A 21,799-nucleotide genomic window follows, 5' to 3' on the forward strand; every position below is an offset into this window, starting at 1 on the left:
CTTCCATGTAACCCAGGCTGATGTTACCATTCAGGGTTCTGTCAGAGAAACAGGACTACTAGGAAGTATATATGTATATATACAGCAGGTCCTCAGATAATGTTGTTTTGTTCATCATTGTTTGGTTATGATATTGATAAGAAAAACAACTACTTCTCAGCCAAGGTCACTGTCTGTGTGGAGTTTGCATATTTTCCCCATGTCTGTGAGGGCTTTCTCTGGGTATTCCAGTTTCTTCCCATATCCCAAAAATGTGCACAGGAGGTGAACTGGTGTGTTGAAATTGTCTTAGTATGAGTGAGTGTGTGTGTGTGTGAGTGTGCCCTGCAATGGAATGGCATTCTGTCCAGAGTTGATTTCAGTTTTGGGCCCTTAGCTGCTGGGATAGGGTTCAGCCACCCACAATTGTAAACTGGAATAACTTAGTTAGAAAATGAATGAATCAATACAAATTATTATAAAATAAAAATTCATAGATTATATGATCATCATACAAATACATGACAATAAACAATGCAGTACAAAAAGCAGTTAGCCTACCATATTTGTGATTGTTTTTGAACTGTATGGTGGTAGGAGGCGTTCCTTACAATTTTTGCTTTGCAAACATCTATTCCTCAGTTTAATCCACCATGACTGTTGTCACTCACTGATTCCCCAAGAATTGGGTAAATAATTATTTTACTATTTTTATTAATCTTTCTTAAGTGTAATTATAGTTCACATTTATTTCAATGTTCAATATTAGAAGCATTTTGGGTCTTTATTTAGAAATTTAGTAATGACCAGAAATATGCCATAGGAACTTAACTCTTGTTTTTCACAATTAGCTTGTGGTAAAATTGTTTAGTTATATGTTGTTTAACTTAATGTCACAGTTTCCAAGAACCAATCAATGACATTAAGTGAGGACTTATGGTATAAAGAAATCTGTTACAGGGATTTGATCTTACACAATTGTGAAAGCTGGTTAAATAGGCTTTGTGTCTGATGATGTAGTCTGAAGTTCACAGGGCAAGCAGTTGAGAAAGGAAGATGGATATAAAAGTGGGGAGAGCAAGGAAAAGCTGACACCAAGAGCACTGTCTGGAACCCACATCAGTCTCAACACCTCCAACCTGGGTGAAATAGCTGTCACCTAGGAGATGCTGGCACTTTTTATTATGGTGCTAGACACATACCTGGCCCACAGGTGACAGAAACTGAAGAAGGATACATGGAAAGGCAGAACAGTTGTAGGTCTGGCTATGGTGAGCCAGTAAATAAGCAACAACATGTGAGTCTAAATGCACCTGCCCAACCTTCCTAGTATAAAAACCAAAAAATAGCTGTTCTTTCACTTCTGTCCTCCAAATCTCACGCCAAATTATCTCTTGTGGCCACTTTAACTGGAAACAGAGAAGGAAATTTTGGGCAGCATAGTTCACCATAGACAAGCTAACATGTTACAAAGCCACTATAATCAACCCCTTGTCAACTTGGCAACCATACACACTCTTAAAACATACTTAGTTCCCAGGTGGAGACAATAACAGTCATGCTTCCACCTAACATGATACAACTATCCCCCATACAACAGCCCTTTTCCCACAAGAGAGGATACAAAGTTCCTTTTTTTGTCTTTGGGTGATGTTCATTCTTTTTCAAATAGATTCATAATTCTCTTTGATATTTATTAATAGTAACTTAAATGTGGAAACATAAACTGCTATTATTAATAACATGTCTTACATTAGATGGTAGGGGGATGAGACAATGGGGAAAAACCCAAAAATGTTTGGTTAATTCGCAGACAAACATTCATGTAAGACAGGGATATGAATATGTTTGTATCATAACTACTGCAGTACTCATTTCTGTAACTGGTCACATGGTTGTAGGTGTTATTTATAACTACCTTCTTTCACTACTCACTTCATATTCCCTCCTTTGCCCTCAGCAAGTACCTCTGCTGTTCATAGTTCTTTATCTGGTTGGGTGGCCCAAACTTTCATTCCTGAAGAATCTGGGCCATTACCAACACTGACTGAATTGGGTTGTTATGGCTTTCTATTGATTTATTCATATAGCCTGGGAGTACTGCATTCCAGATGTAGTCTTCCTTACCCATATTGTATAGTAGCAACCCAACTTCCCCTTGACAGTCAAGTTCAATCTATCAATAATTTCCCTTCCTTTCCTGTGGGTTTACAAAGGGCCCAAGGAAGGCAGTCTCAACTTTTAGTTCAATGGAATCATTATTTGTGTCCTCAGGGGGAAGCATTCTTCTCTTTGGAACTAAGACGTCTACATCAACAGAGCCTAAAGTTGCAGGGAAAGGACACAAAAAAATTATTAGTGGATCACAAGGAATAATTGTGTCATGGAGCCACTCCCATTTCCATAACTTGATTTCTAGATCCATGAATCCTGGTTATGGGAGAAATAGCACCATAAATCAAAATCTGATTTACAGCTATATTGTATCCTAGAGGACACTGTACCAACCCCACAAGGCATTGCCACTAGCTGGCACAGTAACTGAGTCTTCAACAGGCCATTTCTCCATTCAAGCCAGCTGCTCCAGAATGATGGGGAACCTTGTAAAACCAAGAATTCCATGAGCATGAGCCCATCACCATACTTCAATTGCTGTTAAATGAGTTTGTTAATCAGAAGTAATGCTGTGGAGAATGTAATGATGATGGATAAGGCATTCTTTAAGTTCATGGACAGTGGTTTTAGCAGAAACATTGTGAGCAAGGGAGGTAAATCCATATCCAGAGCAAATGTCTATTCCAGTGAGAACAAACTACTGCCTCTTCCATGACGGAAGTGATCCAATGTAATCAACCTATTACCAGGTAGATGGCTGATCCCCTTAAAGAACGGTTCTGTTAAGAAGTTCAGTGTTGTGCCCAGATCCACCGTGGTGAGTGGAAGTCAATATTGCTGAGCCAATGCATAAAGCTCCATCTCTCTGAATTCTAGGTTATCTGAAATTGGTTCTTTCATCTTTCTACATTTACGTTTACACCACTGAAAGTACTATACAAAATTGAATAAACTTTTTGATAGCATACACACAAAATGGTTATTTAGGTTGTACTTACTAAGGACTGAATCAACATATCAAGACAACTTTTCTGAATCTCAGGGGGTACATTTGCAAAGCTTCTTTCAGACCAAAACCTTGCAAAATGCTTTACAATCCACCTGTTAAAATGAAAGAATCCCAAGTTAGAGAAATGAAAGTGTTTTTCATTACAATAGTCAATAATATTTTGGTTTTCAATTAAATAAATTATACAAATGTATGTTTTGACTAACACTGTTAATTTTATGAGTGCTAAGATGGACTTAACTATAATCCCTTTTCTGTAAACACATATTTTAAACCCATGTTGGGTTATGTGCACAGATATTAACATAACTAACCATGGTTCAGCTAAAATAAAATTGATCCCAAGTATCTTGAATAATATATAAATCAATACTTCTACTCAACTGGTGGAACTAGTTAAGCATTAAGCTACTTACATTGTGCCCAAGGAAAAGGCCAACTCTAAAATTGTCCGCAAAATTAATAGCATCAGCACTACTTAAGATAACTTACTTCATGCAGTCAGCAAAAAGACTTTCCACTCCAACTGAATGAGCAATAATCAGGCATTCTAGTATAGATACCAGCGTTCTGGGAACAGGCTAAAATTAACAGAAAACACCACATTTATTCTTTTTCTATTTACAGAGGCTAAAAATATTTGGTTCATGAAGATAATCTGATTTATAATCCTAAACTACAGAATAAATACATATAATTCAAAATTCATTTTCTATATTTAATTCTGTATCTGAAATTAATTTCTGCTGGTATTCTAGCTATAGACATCTTCTAGTCAGTCTCAAACTTTTTTTTCTTAAAACATCTTTCCACACAAAAATCTGAACATAGATGTTTATAGAAGCTTTATTCATAACTGCCCAAATTTGGAAACAACCATGACGTCCTTCAATAGGTGAATGGTTAACTGTAGTATATCCATGCAATGGAATATTCAGCACTAAAAAGAAATTAACTATTAAGCCATGAAAAGACATGGAAGAATCTTCAATCCTAAATGCATATTACTAAGTGAAAGAAGCCAATCTGCAAAGGATATATACTATATGATTCCAACTATAGTACGTTCTGGAAAAACCAAAACTATGGAGACAGCAAAAACATCAGCGGTTGTCAGGGGTTAGTGGAGAAGAAAGGATGAATAAGCAGAGCATAGAGGATTTTTAGGCACTCAAAATACTCTGTTATGATACTATAATGGTGGATATGTGTCATTATATATTTGTCCAAACCACAGAATGTGTACACCACCAATAGTAAACGCTATTGTCAACTAGGGACTCTGAGTGATAATGTGTCAATGTAGGCACACCAATTGTAACAAATGTGCCACTCTGGTGGGAGATGTCGATAATGGGGGAGGCTATGCATGTGTAGGAGCAAGGGAGTTTTGGGAAATCTCTGTACCTTCCTCTCAATTTTGCTGTGACTCTAAAACTGCTCTAAAAAATAAAAGTATTTTTTAAAAAAAAATCTTTTATTCTTTTAAAATCAAGTGTCACTAACAACTCTTAGTTTTACAGAACAGCATTTGAGCTTTCTTAGCTGCAAGAATGCACAAAATTCTTATTCTAATTTCTTTTAGTTTAAATATCTTTTTTTAAAGCAAAAGTGGTATAATAATTTCTAGCACATTACATTGTAATACAATAGTAGGGTATAATCTGCTCCCTAAAATATAAATAAACTTTTATCTGTGGTCCTACACTGACTGCAAATAAAAAGAGAGAATTTAGTTAGATCAAAACTACATAATGTATTTTTAAAAGTATGTATATAGAAGTATTGAATTAGAACAAACAAACAAATAAAATGTAGGTACAGGTAGTGAAAACAACTCCCTGCTTTGGTGTTAAGCATCTGTGCTATGTATCACCCATACCACGTATTTTCAAATTTTAGACTCTATTTCTAAGCACATCCATTGCCTAATTAGGCTGAATAGAGTTTAATTTCTCTTTATACACATTAGTTGCAATTTGGGGTTTATATACTTAATAAAGACCAACAATCAGCCAATTTGTATATCTTGTCTCTAAATGTGTACTTCTGAAGATCGCCTGCTCTCAGAAAAGAGAAAAAGCTTCTTTGGAAATGTCTCCAGCTTGTCATAAGGTCAGTGATTTCCAACTTTTTAATTATAAATTGCTATTAATTTGATTTTACAATACCCCTCTCCTCAATATATGTAACCTCAATGCTTGTACCCCTGTAATATTCTGAAATTTAAAAAATACCCCTCTCCTAAAAGTGGTGTGTTTGTATTTAATAAATTGAATGTAAATATTTTGCTTTGCATATAACAATTTAAATTAAACAATTAAAATCCCTTTGAGAGAATTGGAGAAATGGCTCTCACTATATAGATTATATAGTGATAATTCTATCAAGTTAAATAATTTGGTTTTCTGACACACTTCAGATAAGAATATCAAATTAGAGAGAAGAGGCTAGTGTTACAGACATACTTGATAGTCTAAGAGCATCCATAAGCCTGGAAAATTAAGAAAGTAAGCAAAATAGTTAAAAAGTCCAGCAGTTTAATTTTATTTAGGAATAACAAGCTTTATACAACATAAAATCTACCAATTGATGTATACCTTAAGAATAATTTCCATAAAAATTATTAAAATACAAAATAATTTGCTGCTTAAAGCAGGGACTGGCAAACTATACAACCTGTGGGCCAAATCTAGCCCACCATTGTTTTTGTAAATACATTTTATTAGAACACTGTTGCAATATTTCATTTGTATATTGTCTATAGCTGCTTTTGTTCTAAAACAGCAGAGCAGTTGTGATAAAGATTGTATGGCCCACAAATCCTAAAATATTTACTATCTGGCCTTTTAACAGAAAAAGTTTGCTGACCCCTGGCTTGAAGGGGTAACTTTTGCTGTCTGAGAATTTACTTATATGGAAATGTTGACTCCCAGGTGTTTTTGTAATAGGATGTCTGACCTTTAGTCATTTTCAAAACCTGCTTACAGAATTTGTAAAGACATATATTAATATTTAAGTCATTGCCTAAAACATATTTTTAAATTGGTGACAAAAAATATATAACGTAAAGCCTACCAGAATCCTATAAAGGAAGAACAAAAATTCTAATTGTGTAAAAGGCAGGTTGTGAAGTTAATGAAATGACTGAAGCTAGCTTGCCTGGAGTTCTGGGGCCAGTTTTCCATCACATACCCAAATTTGTATTACTGTGGAATATTATTATAAGTTTACCACATTCAAGTCACTGCCTAATTGAGAACTAAATGTTAAAAATTATATAATTCAAAAGTATATTTATAAAAATACATATTATTAAAACATATAAAGCAAAAAAGTTTAGGGATCAGGTCAATAAAAACAGAAATTGTTCTTTCAAATATCTGTTACCACAGCAATATAGACTATATTAAAATAAATGAAATAAAGTGAAAAAAGTTTTCAACAAAATACCATACTGATAATTGAAAAGAAACTTCATTTTCAATTGCTTTAATAGACACAAATATGCCATTTGTGTTTTTAAATTTAAGTGGATTGTTGAAAAAATGAAATATAAGAAACCACACTTAACTCATATATACTTACGCACATATCAAAAAATAGGGACAATAGTCCAAAGGTTATTCATAAAAGAGATTATTTTTACAATGTTATATAAACGTAACTGGTTTATTGAGGAGTCTCAGCTCAGAGGAGATACTAACATAAAACTTTTTCCCAACTACTGCTTTCAAACATTCTGTGTCAAACCCCACTTTTTTCCATCCCCTAATACATTATTGCCAGAGTCCAATACTTTGTTTACTTTTGTTTTTGAAATTCAGTATAGTATTGCTCTAACATCCATCTTTAAATCTTTCCCTCCCATTAGTGACTAGATTTATGGTTGGGAAGATCTGGAGTGGGGAGTAGAGCATAGCCTAGTCTTCTGCTCCTCCATCTTCCAGGTCAATCTCCTTTGGAAGAGGGCTATGGGTTGGCTATGGTCACCTTATATAATTAAGCAGAGATCAAGATGGTAGTAGGGAGATGTCCTTGACTTTGCTCTAATTCAGATGCTGGTGGCTTTTGCTGATGTGATAGGGGCAAATCAAGCTTCACCCTTGCCTCTCTGTGGATAAGGACTCTTTAAGTGGTTCACGATGTACAGTGCCTCCCTACATGGGACACAGTGTCATTTGTCTCTATATCAGTCTCCTCTAACTTTCATGGAAACACTAAGGTCTTCCTCCTTTCCTGTAGACCATGTATAATTCAGGTGTAGTGTGGACTGCCCATACTTTTTCTCTATATGACAATAACTATAGTCCCTTATCACCAGGCTAGTACTGGCTTCTCCAGCAAGCCTCCTTCTTTTAGGTTCCATGTTCAAATACATTCTCACTGGCTTCTCAAGGCATATTCCAAGCTCTCCCAAGAAATTTCTTTTCTTTTCTGATGGAAGTTCCAGGGTGATATGGTTTTACAGATACAGTAAAGTGGGGAATCAGAAGACACCATCCCCTCATGGTAGATATTTCCCATCTTTAATCTTTATTTATGATTCTCTTGGATCTCCCTCCTAACTTTCACTTGACTGGGAATATGAAGGAGGCATAAGAAGGAGAAGGAAAAGCCTTTCACCAGAATTCTTCACTCTCTACAAAGCTGAGGACACCTCCGGCTGCCCTCCTTCTTCCAATCCCCTTACTTAGGCCAGAGTGAATTGTTGGTTAAAGGTAGCTGAGGGGTTTAACTATTTCTCAGTAAACTTTGGGGTACTAGTAGTGGTTTTGGACCCAGTTGTTCATGGCTCTTTTTATTTTTTTAGCACATGGGCTGCTTCCTCAACTACAACATGTAGGGAGGTAGAAAAAGACCTATGCAACACAAAAACTTAAATTTGAAGGTTATTAAAATTACCTTTAAAATTAGAATTCATACAATGTATATTATTATCTCAACTACCCAATAAGAGAGAAATATGATGTAAACAATTTTTTAAGATTTGTTTTTGCTGATTGTAAAGTAATACATGCTCATTGTAGAAAATTTAGAAAATGTAGAAAAGCATAAATAAGAAAATAAAAATAACCTAGTCACAGAAAACATTAGAACAATGGAGAATCTAAGAATAGTGTACAAAATGGCTTTGAAATGCATAGTGTGGGATATTCCTTTAGACAATAAGTTTATCTTTGTATAAACTAAAAATAAAAATATTTAATATTCATATTCCTCCTGGGGAGACAGGTAGAAGAGAACTATACTCCACCCCAGGTACACACTGTAAAGAGAGGTCGTAGAAGAAAGAAGTATACTTTCAGAGAAGATAATCAATAAAGCACTGTGTAGTTCTTTGGTAAATGGAGAAGGTAACCTTAATTTTTGACTTCCTTTCTCCCACTTTCAAACCCTGAGTCCCAGCTGTACATTCTACCTCTGAATTATATAGGATACTCCTACATCCTTTCAATAAACCCTCCACATCAATTTTATTTTACTTAAAATAAATTGAGTTTGTTTCTAATTTTTGCAAGCAGACCATATACATTATTTCTCAACTGGAGCTCCCATTAGTTAAGTTGACTTAATATTTTCAATATTTAAAGCACTATTACTTAACCAAGGTTAAAAATCTAGTAGGCAATAATGGGTGACAAAGCATTGGGTAAAAGATTTCTGAGACTTAATAATTACCTTCTGAAAGAAATTACAGTAATCTCTTCTTAAAATATAGATTGCTACTTCTTTTAATCCTTCTAGTCCATACATATCAGCCATATTGAGTATCTGACTAAAATAAAAATAGATGCACTATTAAAAATCAAGGTACAATATACAGAAATTTCTTGATAATATATAGTCTGCTTAGAAAAAATAATCTGAATTATTATAATTATAACTTTCTGCCTTACATAATACATATTCTTTATGGATTATAAAAAGAACATAGGCCTAAAGTTGAAAGCACTGATATATGATTTGATTAGTGGAGAACAGCAAGAGGTAAATTTGGAGATGTTTCAAATTCCCTTTATATGCTCTGTGATATACAGAGCAAAATTCAGGAAACTGCTTTGAAAGCTAGAAGTTACAAAATTCTTTGCAACAAATTTGTACAATAAAAGTATTTTTTTGTGGTCAGGGGGCAACTCACTCATGTCTTGTCATATTGAAAATATCTGCAAATGACTCTGATTGGAAACAGGATCCAATGACCACAGAGTTTCCTTTGCTTCTTTCATTTGGCAAGTATTTCTGAGTACCTAACATATACTTTAGGTACTTAGGATGCCTATAAGCCTTGAAAGCATGACAAAATTTCCTATATATTGCCAGGGGATAAAACTTTAGTACTAATATCTATGACTCATGATATGTTCTCCCCCAAAATATATTTATTCAGTTCAAAATTAAAGGAACCAAAGAATTTTTAAAATTGAAAGAGTAGCTTTCATTTGTTAGATGTTAGAATAGCAAGAAGATAGGAAGACATTCAGAAAATTAAAAGAGCAAGGTGGAATTTCACTTTCCAGTGGGATTTCAGGAGCTTAGATGGCACTTCAGTATAGCGTACTTAAGAATGACATCGTTGTTGGTGTTTAGGATGGCCTATATTCTTAAACAAGTTTCAAAGTTTTTCTTTTTGTTTTTCTTTTGCTGTTTAAGAAAGATAACTTAAAATTTAAAAAATATAGGAAAATAATTTTTAAAGTTTGATCAATTTTATTTTATAAAAACCTATGATTTATTTTCTAAACAAAAATAAAGTTCTTCTAACATAAATTAAGTCTAGTACATATTTTAAAAAATCTTATTCATGTGAGTTGCTAAATCATCTTTTCTTCTAAATAAGGTGACTTGCCTACTGTTTTTTGATATTCCCAAACATAATCAAGATATAGCAAAATAGATCATAAAAGTTAAACTTCTACTTCATTGACACTTTGCAACATAGCTCAACAAAGCAGAACTTGCAAAATATTAATATATTTGCATTTTAAATTATTAAAAAGTAATACATACCCAACATTAGCTTTGGCTGGAAAGTCCAAAGTTCCTCCATATATAAAATGCATCATAACATTCATTTCTAAATGGTTTATACTGAAAAATAAAAGAAAACTCAAATCCACAAATAATTAAAGTTTAACTGATATCAATAATATATTCTATTTCCCATAAACTTTTAGCCAAGATAAAGTTCTAATCTCACTTTTATCTGAAGAATGTATTCTTCAAATATCTTCAAATACCAAAATTCTTCAAACATCCATGCAGGTATACCATAAATATAAAATGAACTGTAGCTATGGATTTTTATATAAGCTATAAAATGTTATTAGTATGTTGTCAAATCATTGTTTATTTATTGAGCATCTTCTATCACTGTTTTTTAAAGTTAGAATGGACTTTAGAAGTCATTGTCCAACCTTTGGCTCATTAAGAAATCCTCTCCTCAGCGCCTTCAACAAACCTTCACCTACAAATGTTGTGGCTGACAATATTTGTCAGTGTTGTCAGCCACTGACAACAATAGAGTTGTCCATCTGACAACTCTGTCAGATGGACATCTCTATTCACTAGAAAGATTCTTGTTATGCTGTACAGGTTTCTTTATTTGTAATACCTGCCAGTGGCTCTAGCTTGGCCACCATCCTCATTAAACAGATGAAAAAGTAAAATGTGACTTAAGAAGCAGTTTGGAGTGGTAACCTTTATGTTCTACTGACTAATGTATCTCAAACTCTGAATTCATGACCTCCTTCCTCTTCCCCACCCCAAATTCAGTCCTCTTTCTGTTACTCCTGTCTCGTTGACAGCATTGTTATAGAGCTTCTTGCATCTTGCCCTATCCTCTATTCCTCTGTACCACGGGGAGTGAATTATCTGGTTGGTGGACAACAATTGGTCATCAGTCAGGAGGAAATCAACATAAAAGGTAATTTGATTTCTTTTCTCTTTTCTTCTTTGCTGAACCAGTAGGAAGAGGTGATGGGGAAGAGGTGCATCTGCTGTGCAGATTAAGACGATTTCTCAGGTGGGGTGTCTTAGAGGGATATCATAAGCAAGCCAACTTTGGCTCTTGTATTAAAGCACATGCTACAGTTCGAGTATCCCTAATCTGAAAATCCGAAATCCTACAAAACCCAAAACTTTTTGATAACTGACATGAGATAGTGATACCTTTTCTTTCTGATGGTTCTATGTACACAAAATTTATTTCATGTGCAAAACTATTAAAAATATTTAATAAAATTTCCTTCAGGCTATAAGGTGTTATGAAATTGATTATACGAATTCGGTTATTCTTGTTATATCTAACTAATTCAGAGTTGAGGGGCTGGGGGGAAGAAGCACTCATGGCATATAGCACCTGCTCTAAGAACTGAATTTTCTGCAAGCCCAGCTGCTGAAATGGCCTGCTGTAACCCTAAGACCAGTTTTAACCAGTCGCTGCTGAAATAACCTGCTAAGACTCTAACACTAGTTTTACCTATGGCCTTCACTCACTAATCAGAGCTTGCCAGCTCCTAAAAGCTTCTCTAGTGCCAATGAGCTTTCTTTCAAAGTAATATATAACATTTCTCTTTCTAATAAAACCCCTGACCTTCTCTTTTTTCTTTGGACCCTGAATTGCAATTCTGTGATTCCAAAATAAAACGTTTAAAAATGTCACCTCTATATTCTATTTTGACTTCAACACTATGAATGAGACACAAATGAATTTCCTGTTTAGTGTTTGGTCCTATCCCCATTATATCTCATTAAATATACGCAAATATTCCAAAATCCAAAAAAATCTGAAATATGAAACACATCTGGTCCTAAGCATTTTGGACAAGGGATACTCAATCTGTACAGCTTAGCAGTTTTTATCAGTAATGAAGGAAATGTTTTCTTACTTCACCTGTTGATTCTTTTGTCTTACTCTGAGTAGGAAAGAAGTATGCTTTCTTGGAGCTTTCAGAGGGGCCTCTGAAAACTCCAACAGACACAATTGGGCCCCTAGACATTTTTCATCTAGATGCCTAAGTCAGAACCTGAGGTTCATCTTAGTCCTTTCCCTCATTATATCGTGTCATTTGTACTTTCAATAACTTCTTGAATTTAGCCTCTGCTCTCTATTTCCCCTCTCACTACTCTGGTTCAGCCTCTCATTTTGTCCCATCTCCACTATGATAGTATCTTCTGATACAGGTTTCCGGCCTGAAATCTTCTGCTCCTATCCTGTTTCCCATATTGTTACTATAGTGACTTTTCTAAAATGCAAATCTGATATAGTCTCCTACTTTAAAAATTCTTCTACTATTCTCCAAAGCCCACAGAAAAAAGTCCAAATTCCTTAGCTTAGTGTACAAAGTCCCTTATTATCTGACCTCCAGGTCTCCCTTTCTAGAAGCTACTTCAAGATAACTGAACTTACTCATTTTCTATACCTGAACTACTTACAATTTCTTAGACATTCATACCTTAGCACATACTGTTCACTGTGTTTAAAATCAGTGAATGATTTCCTTTCCATTTATTTCATCTTTCATACACAAGACATGTGGCTTTTTATCTCTCATTGTTTCCTTAATGCTTCCAAGATGAAAAAAATCACAGAATGTTAAAAACAATAACTAACATCTATTGAGCACTTATGAGCCTGTCCCTGAGCTAATAAGCATTTTGAATGCTATTGGCTCATTTAATCATCATAACAACTCAATAGTAGATACTATTATTAGTTTCATTCTATAAATGCAGAAACTAAAATTATGTAACTTGCCCAAGATTTAAATCCAGGCAGATTGACTCCAAAGCCTGGTCTCTTAAGCAGTATACTACAGATACTTCCATTATCACATTCATCAAACTGACTTGCAATATTTTTGTTTACATATTATCTCTCCTTCTAGACTGTGTTCTGTAAGGGCAGGGTTTGTGTTATTTATCGTTGTATCTCTTGTACCAGCAGAATGTCACCAATGATTCAATGTCCCCAGCATCAGAAGAATTTCCTTTCCCTACATAATATAGGAGCTTTTCAGTAGCCTCATGATAGGGACAGTGCTGATAAGACCCCCACCATTGATTAAGCATAGTAACTAATATCTGCTAAAGGAACAAAAGGAGGAAATCAAGAAGAAAATAAATCAAGTTCCAGAGGGCAGGAATCAGAAAGGTGTTTGCTTTGATTCTATGACCTTAAATAGCATATGCTCAATAACTGTTTGATGAATGTTTAATTAATATCTTATTAGGGCACTTACAGCACCTTCCCAAACCTTCAGAAGAACAATAAGTTGAAAATACATAAATATAATATTTTTCCATTGATTTAATAAATATTTACTGGCCACTACCATGGCTAAGTACTGGTTTCTGCTGATTCAAAACTCTGCATCTTTAATACTTTGGGAAAAAAATCAAATATCTAAATATTCTCACTTATATACTATAAATTTGATAAGATTTAATCACAGAATAATTAAGCCATATTATCAGTAGTTTGTCAATCAAAAACACTAACATAATTACTAGAATGTATACTACTCTATAGACTTTTCCTCAGATTATCAATCTTAATGAGAATTGGCTACTTATGTTGAAAGAATAGTTCCTCTTAAGACTTGACATATTTAAGCAAAAGATAATGACTAAATAAAAGCAAAAGTCATTTTATTAAAATAAACAGCAAAATCTAGACATTTGAGCCTATATATCAATATATATGATAGCTATAAAAACAGCAAGAGACCATTTTCCTACTGTCTTAACAGATGTTTTACTAAGCTGTGTTCTTGTTATTATGTTGTAAGTCATTTGTATTTTTACTAAAAGTGTTTTTAAAGACATGATCAACTGACCTAGAAAAGCAACAAATTATTCCAATTGCCCACAGTTTAAATGGAAAGATTTAAAGCACTACTCCCATTAAAATGTAATCAGAATAGAAGCCTGTAGGAGATGAAAACATTACATATACTCAAGAATTAGAAAAAAGAAAAACCAATGACAGGACAAAGATCTAAGATCAGTGACTTTCAAACACGTATCTAGTTTACTAAAATCCATGTTTCATGTGTGCTTTCTAAAGTTTCAGGATCCTATGTGTGTGGGCTAAGGTAACATAGAGACTTCATCATTCATTTATTCATCTATTCACATTTAATATTTATTGAATGACAGACTCTATTCTAGATTGTGGGGATATAAGACACATTTTAAGGAGAGGATATGGACAATAAATATGTTTAAAAAATTAAAAAGATAATTTTGATAGTGAAAAGTGTCATAAAGACAACACAATAGCATAATAAAAAAGTAACTGAGGAGTTGGGCTATAGCTAACTTAAGTAGGGTAGTCTGGGAAGGTGACACTTGATCTGATATTTCAAGCATGACAAAAAACCAGCCATGCAAAATACTAGGTAAAAAACTCTTAGGCAGAGGAAATAGCAAGTGCAAAGGCCCCATGGCAGGAATGAGCTTACTGGAGGAAAGATCAATAAATGAGGACAAGAACGGAGAAAAATAAATGAGAAAGAAGCCAGGGGCCTGATCATATAGGGTCTTGTAGGTCATAGTAAAGAGTCTGGGTTTAATTTTAACTGTGATGAGGAGACACTGAAGGAGTTTAGCCAGGAGAAAAATATAATCTCATATATATTTCAAAATCTCATACTGAAAGGCAGAGCAATCCCAGGAATCTCCCAAGGGAGCTGAGAAAATCCAAATTTATGTTCCAAAGCCCAAGCCACCACTGGAAGACTTCTATTTATATAAAATGGAAATATGTGTGGTTTGTTCACAGAAGTGTTGGCTGTGGTTCAATTTTCATTATAGCATGTGGAAAATTTTCCACTTCCTTCCACTAGAACAGAATTTCCTTTCAACTATACCCTTCCATCCCCCATCTCTGGGGCATGGATGGAACTACGATTATAGGACTCTACTATTCCGACCTCATTTATTAAAGGCTGTCCTTCTTGAAAAATATCATGTGCATTAAGACTTTTAGTTACCAACTCATTAAAACACTGTGGTTCCTTCTGTAAGGACAAACAGAATTTCATTCTAATCTATTTGTAGAAAACATCCTGCAGACATACAACGGCTACACAGTTCCAAAAGAAGCTGCTGATCACTCAAAGCAGGCATTGCTGATCTGATCTTGGGAAAGCCCTGACTTGAACCTTTTTCTCTCTAGAAAATGAGAACAATCTAACTTAGAGAAAGGAGAAACAGACACTATTAATGAGTACTATCTTCTATGTACCAAGCACTATGCCAGGTTCTTTCCCTACCGTATCTCATTTAATTCTTTCAATGACCACAAGAAGCTCAGGAAAGTTAAGGAATGTCTCTAAAGTCATGTAACAAGAACTGGATATACAACTGCCTGTAAGGACACCAAAGTTCATGATCTTTCTACTATACTACACTCCCCATGGAAACATAAACCCAGGTTTACAATATAAGTTAATGGGAAAGCAGAATTTGTTTTATCGATTACTTTGTTTCAATACAAAAATTCCTAAAATATTTGCTTTTTTACAAAGTAAAATCCCTCAATCCCCTTTAGCCTTCTAATAGCTTTATAGGCCACAGTACTAATACAATTTTAGGTAGTAATTTGAAACAATCAATTTGATACATGATACAACAGGGAAAGGCAAAATATATCACAGCATTGTGTGATAATAATAATAAAGGATGTATATGAAATCATGTATCCATCAGGTGGTATGCACTTCTTTCATTTTAGTATTAACACATTAACTGCCACATGAGTTGTATTTAATTCACGCTAGTGTTGAGCCCAGGGCCTCCTGAAGCATATGTAACTCACAGGTCTCTTTACCTTGGGAGTTGCATGAACTATTTTTGAAGTTTCATATAACTGACACACAGAAAACAATAAAAAGGAACAAATTTTACATTAAATTAGAAAGGATCATTTTGTTTTCAAAGTTTTTATTCTATTTTTGTAATAAAATACTGTGGCCCCAAGGAAAATTTTTTTCTAGTGTGGAAGTCAATATGTTGAAAAACCATTTAGTAATAGAGATAGTGTGTTAATATGCTTAGGATTCTATAACAAAATGCCAAAACTGGGTGGCTTGAATAAGAGAAATTTATTTTCTCACAGTTCTGAGGACTAAAAGTCCAAAATAAAGGTGCCAGCAAGGTTGGTGTCTGATGAGGGCTCTCCCCCTCGGTTGCAGACTGCCATCTTCTCACTTTGTGCTCACGTGGCCTTTCCTCAATGCATGCACTGGGAGAGAGAGCTTTATGGTGTCTCTTCTTATTAGGAAATTAATCTTATCAGATCAAGGGGCTCACCCCTATGACCTCCTTTAACCTTAATTACCTCCTTAAAAAACTAAATAAATAATAATAACAACTTCCTTAGAGGACCCATCTACAAATGGGACCACACTGGGGTTAGGGCTTTACCATATGAATTTGGAGGGAACATGAATATTTTGTCCATAATGGGTAGTTTCTGATTATGGAAGATTTTAAATGCCAGGCTAAAGAGTTTATTGTCCTGTGGGTAAAAGGAATGTGTAGGTGGATTATTACAGGTGAGGGAGTAGACACCAATAGTTGATGCCACTATTTCTTTCTTGTCCAGTGACCTCTTAATAAATAGACCTCATTTTTTAAAGCCTGGGTGTTTGAATGTTTAATCTGATCAGCTCATGAGGGATGATTAAGGAAGACCAAAAAAAAAACAAAGACTCCCCTTGCTTTTATACCTACAGCTAAACTCAGAGGTCATCTTGAACTAAAAGTTAAAGTGGTGCCCCTTTCAAATGGCTTTCCCTGCAGATCCCAATCCTATACAACGTGTTCCTCCTAATGTACCTACCAGGAACTTTAGAGTTCTGTAGGACAAAGTTTGAAAAGCACTGATTTAAACAGTGGAGAAGAAGAACAATCTGAGCTAGCCCAAATATCCATGCCAATGGGAAAATTTTTAATTTCATCAGTGCCTGTGGCGGAATGAACTCTGAATTATAAAAAAAACATGATTTATATTCAGCATAAGCACTTATTTACCAGGTGACCCTGGGAAGACCTTTAATTTTGATCTTGTTTTTACTCATCTATAATATGTGAATATACCTTCTTTATCTCAAAGACTGATTCTGAAAATTAACAGGACATAGTAAAGGTAGAAGAAGCACAGAAAATCTAAAGTGCTGTTGTAAGGCACTATTATTGATGAGGACAGAATCTATTTGGAGAAGGGGATGAAGGTATACATAATAGGTATCAGGTAGTAAAAACTGTCACTAACCTACAAGGAACTAAGATTTCTTCCAGGAAAACAAATTAGACATGTAGTCTCTGTAAATCACTTTTTTCTTCTGCTATGGAATAAGATCCCATAATCACACACTTTTTTTGACGTTTGTGTCACTACCAAGAATCACACCATTCTTTTTTTTTTTTTTTTTTTTTGAGACAGAGTCTCACTTTGTTGCCCGGGCTAGAGTGAGTGCCGTGGCATCAGCCTAGCTCACAGCAACCTCAAACTCCTGGGCTTAAGCAATCCTACTGCCTCAGCCTCCCGAGTAGCTGGGACTACAGGCATGCGCCACCATGCCCGGCTAATTTTTTCTATATATATTTTTAGTTGTCCACATAATTTATTTCTATTTTTAGTAGAGACGGGGTCTCACTCAGGCTGGTCTCGAACTCCTGACCTCAAGTGATCCACCCGCCTCGGCCTCCCAGAGGGCTAGGATTACAGGCGTGAGCCACCGTGCCCGGCCTCACCATTCTTAATGAATGTCAGAAAGTTGCATTCTGAGTCAAACTAGTGTTATTTCTCCATTTGAATTTTTCTAATGAGAATGAATGGACAGTTTTACAAAAATGATGTTTAAAACATATGAAACACAGCCCAGGGACAAGTTTTCAAAATTACACAAAAGTAATTATCTTTAGGATTGGCATATTTAGATTCTGGCTTCTGCTAGCACTACCGTTACTATTTTCAGTAGATATTTTAAATTCATCACCAAGGAAAAGATGTTATCAGTAGAATACATACATCTTTTAAGTTGTTTTTCAACAGTGGCGAAAAAACCTCACCAATAGATCCACCTACACATTCCTTTTACCCACAGGACAATAAACTCTTTAGCCTGGCATTTAAAATCTTCCATAATCAGAAACTACCCATTATGGACAAAATATTCATGTTCCCTCCAAATTCATATGGTAAAGCCCTAACCCCAGTGTGGTCCCATTTGTAGATGGGTCCTCTAAGGAAGTTGTTATTATTATTTATTTAGTTTTTTAAGGAGGTAATTAAGGTTAAAGGAGGTCATAGGGGTGAGCCCCTTGATCTGATAAGATTAATTTCCTAATAAGAAGAGACACCATAAAGCTCTCTCTCCCAGTGCATGCATTGAGGAAAGGCCACGTGAGCACAAAGTGAGAAGATGGCAGTCTGCAACCGAGGGGGAGAGCCCTCATCAGACACCAACCTTGCTGGCACCTTTATTTTGGACTTTTAGTCCTCAGAACTGTGAGAAAATAAATTTCTCTTATTCAAGCCACCCAGTTTTGGCATTTTGTTATAGAATCCTAAGCATATTAACACACTATCTCTATTACTAAATGCTCCCTACTTCCTCCCATTACAGAAAATGTACTTTGTTGAATACATGAGAAATATTTCAGTGAACATACACAGAAATCAGATTCTTAAAAAGTGCTTTGTATGAAGTACTATCTGCAATCATCTGCAGTCAAGCTGCCTTGTAAAAATTATGCTTACCCTTGAAGAGTAACATACTCTTGGGAGCTTTCAGCCCAACAGCCACTCAGCATTGCAGCAAAATAACTAGACCTGGCACTTAAAATGGCCCTAAAGGGAAGAGGAGGGAAAAACACAGGTAAACATTTATGTATTATGCAAAATGCAATTTTTAATGAAACTCTTCATCTTTACCTTGTAAAACATGATAATCTATTTGTCTCATTTGTATTCACTGGCAGGATTATTATAATAAAAATTATAAGCCTGTATTTATACCTAAGTATTTTGAATATTTGTTTAAAACATTAATTTCAATGCCCTTGCTACCTTTTACATTTTTTTTCTCTTGAAGCCTCTTTAATTTTAAAACAATTGAAACTATTTCCATGACTAAGAGAGTAATAAAAATCACTTACAAATGGAGTAATAAAGACCAAAGATGTTACTTAACATCTTGAGGAAATATCAATAAGAAAGAGACTACAATTATTATTTGTCAATTTAAATTTAAAATTTTCAAATTTTTAGATCGGGTGCAGTGGCTCATGCCTGTAATCCTAGACTTTGGGGAGGCTGAGGTGGGAGGATTGCTTGAAGCCAGGAGTTGGAGACCAGCCTGAGCAAGAGTGAGACCCCATCTCTCCAAAAAAATTGAAAAAATCAGCTGAGTATGGTGGCCTGTGCCTATAGTCACTGCTACAGGAGGCTAAAGCAGGAAGATCACTTGAGCCCAGGAGTTCAAGGTTGCAGTGAGCTACGAAGATGCCACTGCACTCTAGCAATAGAGTCTCTTTCTTTTTGAGACTACAATTCTAAAGGTCTCAAGTTCTAGCTCAAAACTCACCCTAACTTATGCTCAAGAAAGTTTTGTATTTTAGGTTTGAAAAAACAAAAGAAAAAATATTTCCTTTTGAGTTTCTACTCTGTCTTCTCAAATGAAATGTTCATTCATTCATTCTTTAATCCAACAAATATCCATTGACTTGTATTATATGCTAAGCACTTATCTAGGTGCTGGGAATACAGCAGTAAATGGCATACACAGAACAAACAATTCCAGTAGAGGATAGAATGGAAGAGTAGAGGAAGAGAAGGAAAAGAGAAAGACATTTCTGGCAATGGTTTACTAGGCTAGCTAAGACCAACGTGCCTGCTGAAAGGAGCTAGGAAAGATGGGAAAAATACATATATTGAAAAAAGAAAAAGAAAAAAAATCATGCTTTGAAGCCATCAGAACACTACCATGGTGGGTAGACAAGTTAGACAAGTTGTAAGAGAAGACACAAAAAGTGACCCAAGCATTTGAGGTAACTTTTTCCACTGAGGCAATTGCTAAATCTTAAAGCAAAAGCAATGGTTGAGAAGCTTTTGGAAATCTTCACAGGCTTAGAGGGATATAAATTTGAACTTAGGGTCCCTCAAAGAGGGGGGGTTTGGAATGGATAGCCCAGGATCTCATTTGGATCCTGAAGGGCTTTACCCTAAAAAGAAGAGTGAACAGGAAATACACAAGTCCTTACTAGGATTGAAGGCCAGCTTTTGATCATCTCAGTCCCTAACTGGAACAAAGTGATAAGCATCTAGTCTCACAGCCAGACAAAAGCCAAAGAAAATCTTATCTGCATTAAAATAATATCACCCAGAGTATCAAATTACTTCTATAAATTTTTAATAGAATGTCCAACAATCACCCAAAGATAATCTGTCATAATAATAAACAATCAGAAAATAAAGGGAAAAAAAACTCCATTTACACTAGTATCCAAAAAGGTCAAATACATAGGAACAAATGTAACAAAAAATGTGCAAGACCTCTACACTAAAACTATAAAACACTGCTGGGATAAATTTAAAAAGACTTAATAGATAGTTAACTGTTAACATGTCCATTCTTCCTGGTTTCTGGATTCAATACAATCCCAATCAAGCATTTTTAGGAGCAATTGATAAGTTGATTCTAAAATGTATATGGAAATACAAATGACCCATAATTGCCAAAACAACCATCAAACAGAAGAAAAAAGTTGGAAGATATGATTTCAAGCAACACAATGTTACTTATTATAAAGCAACAGTAAATCAAGATAATGTGTGGCATAGATGTATACATCACTGGAACAGAATTGAGAGTCCAAAAATAGACCCACATATATATTGCTAATTGCTTTTCACAAAGGTGCTAAGGTAAATTCAATGGGGAAAAAGATGATCTTATTAACAAAAGTTACTGGAACAATTGGATGTTTGTAGAAAAAGAAATGAACCTTGACACTTACCTCACACTATATACAAAAATCAACTCAAAATGGGCCAAAACTAAATGTAAAAGCCAATACTATAAAATTTATAGAAAAATGGGTGACAATCTTTGCAACTTCAGGACAGGCAGAGATTTCTTAGGACACAAAAAGCATGAATCAGTTTTTTTTTAAATAAAAAATTTAAACATTAACAAAATTAAAAATGTTGATCCTCTGAAAGTCATATTTGAGAAGGTATAAAGATAAGCAAAATACTGGCACAAAATATTTGCAATATATATATATGTCAAATAACTTGAATTCAGAATATATAAAGAACTATAAGAACATAAAACAACCCAACTAAAAAATGGGCAAAAACAACAAAAAGTATTATCAGGTAAGAACCAATTGCTAGAAATAATTTTACTTTAAAGCTAAACTTTATGGTTAGTTATAAAGAATGACATCCCATTCTGTTTTGAGTATTAGATTAGGACTGGGAAAAGCTATAGTACATGATTCATTTTAAGGGCAAAAAAAGCATGTGTTTGTATCTCAACAGTTTACTTATATTAAGATTTACATCTAATTACTCTAAGAGGGATTTTTAAAAAAAATCAGCAAAATATTTGAACAGGAACATCTCCAGATATACAAATGTCCAATAAGCATAGAAGATACTCAACATCACGAGTG

The 21,799-nt window shown here is 34.7% G+C and overlaps 1 protein-coding gene across 1 annotated transcript in view; it reads right to left on the minus strand.

Annotated features, from left to right (window-relative positions):
- Positions 1-21,799, minus strand: part of BTBD8 (BTB domain containing 8) — a 98,759-nt gene that overhangs the window by 25,123 nt on the left and 51,837 nt on the right. The window contains exons 5-9 of the mRNA XM_045547538.1: positions 18,879-18,968; positions 10,115-10,195; positions 8,786-8,882; positions 3,596-3,684; positions 3,093-3,195 (exon numbers count right to left, since the gene is read on the minus strand). Of these exons, the coding sequence (XP_045403494.1) occupies positions 3,093-3,195; positions 3,596-3,684; positions 8,786-8,882; positions 10,115-10,195; positions 18,879-18,968 (460 nt within the window). The remainder of the gene's footprint in view (positions 1-3,092; positions 3,196-3,595; positions 3,685-8,785; positions 8,883-10,114; positions 10,196-18,878; positions 18,969-21,799) is intronic.

Source organism: Lemur catta, chromosome 3 (assembly GCF_020740605.2).
Source record: "Lemur catta isolate mLemCat1 chromosome 3, mLemCat1.pri, whole genome shotgun sequence".
NCBI lineage: Eukaryota > Metazoa > Chordata > Mammalia > Primates > Lemuridae > Lemur > Lemur catta.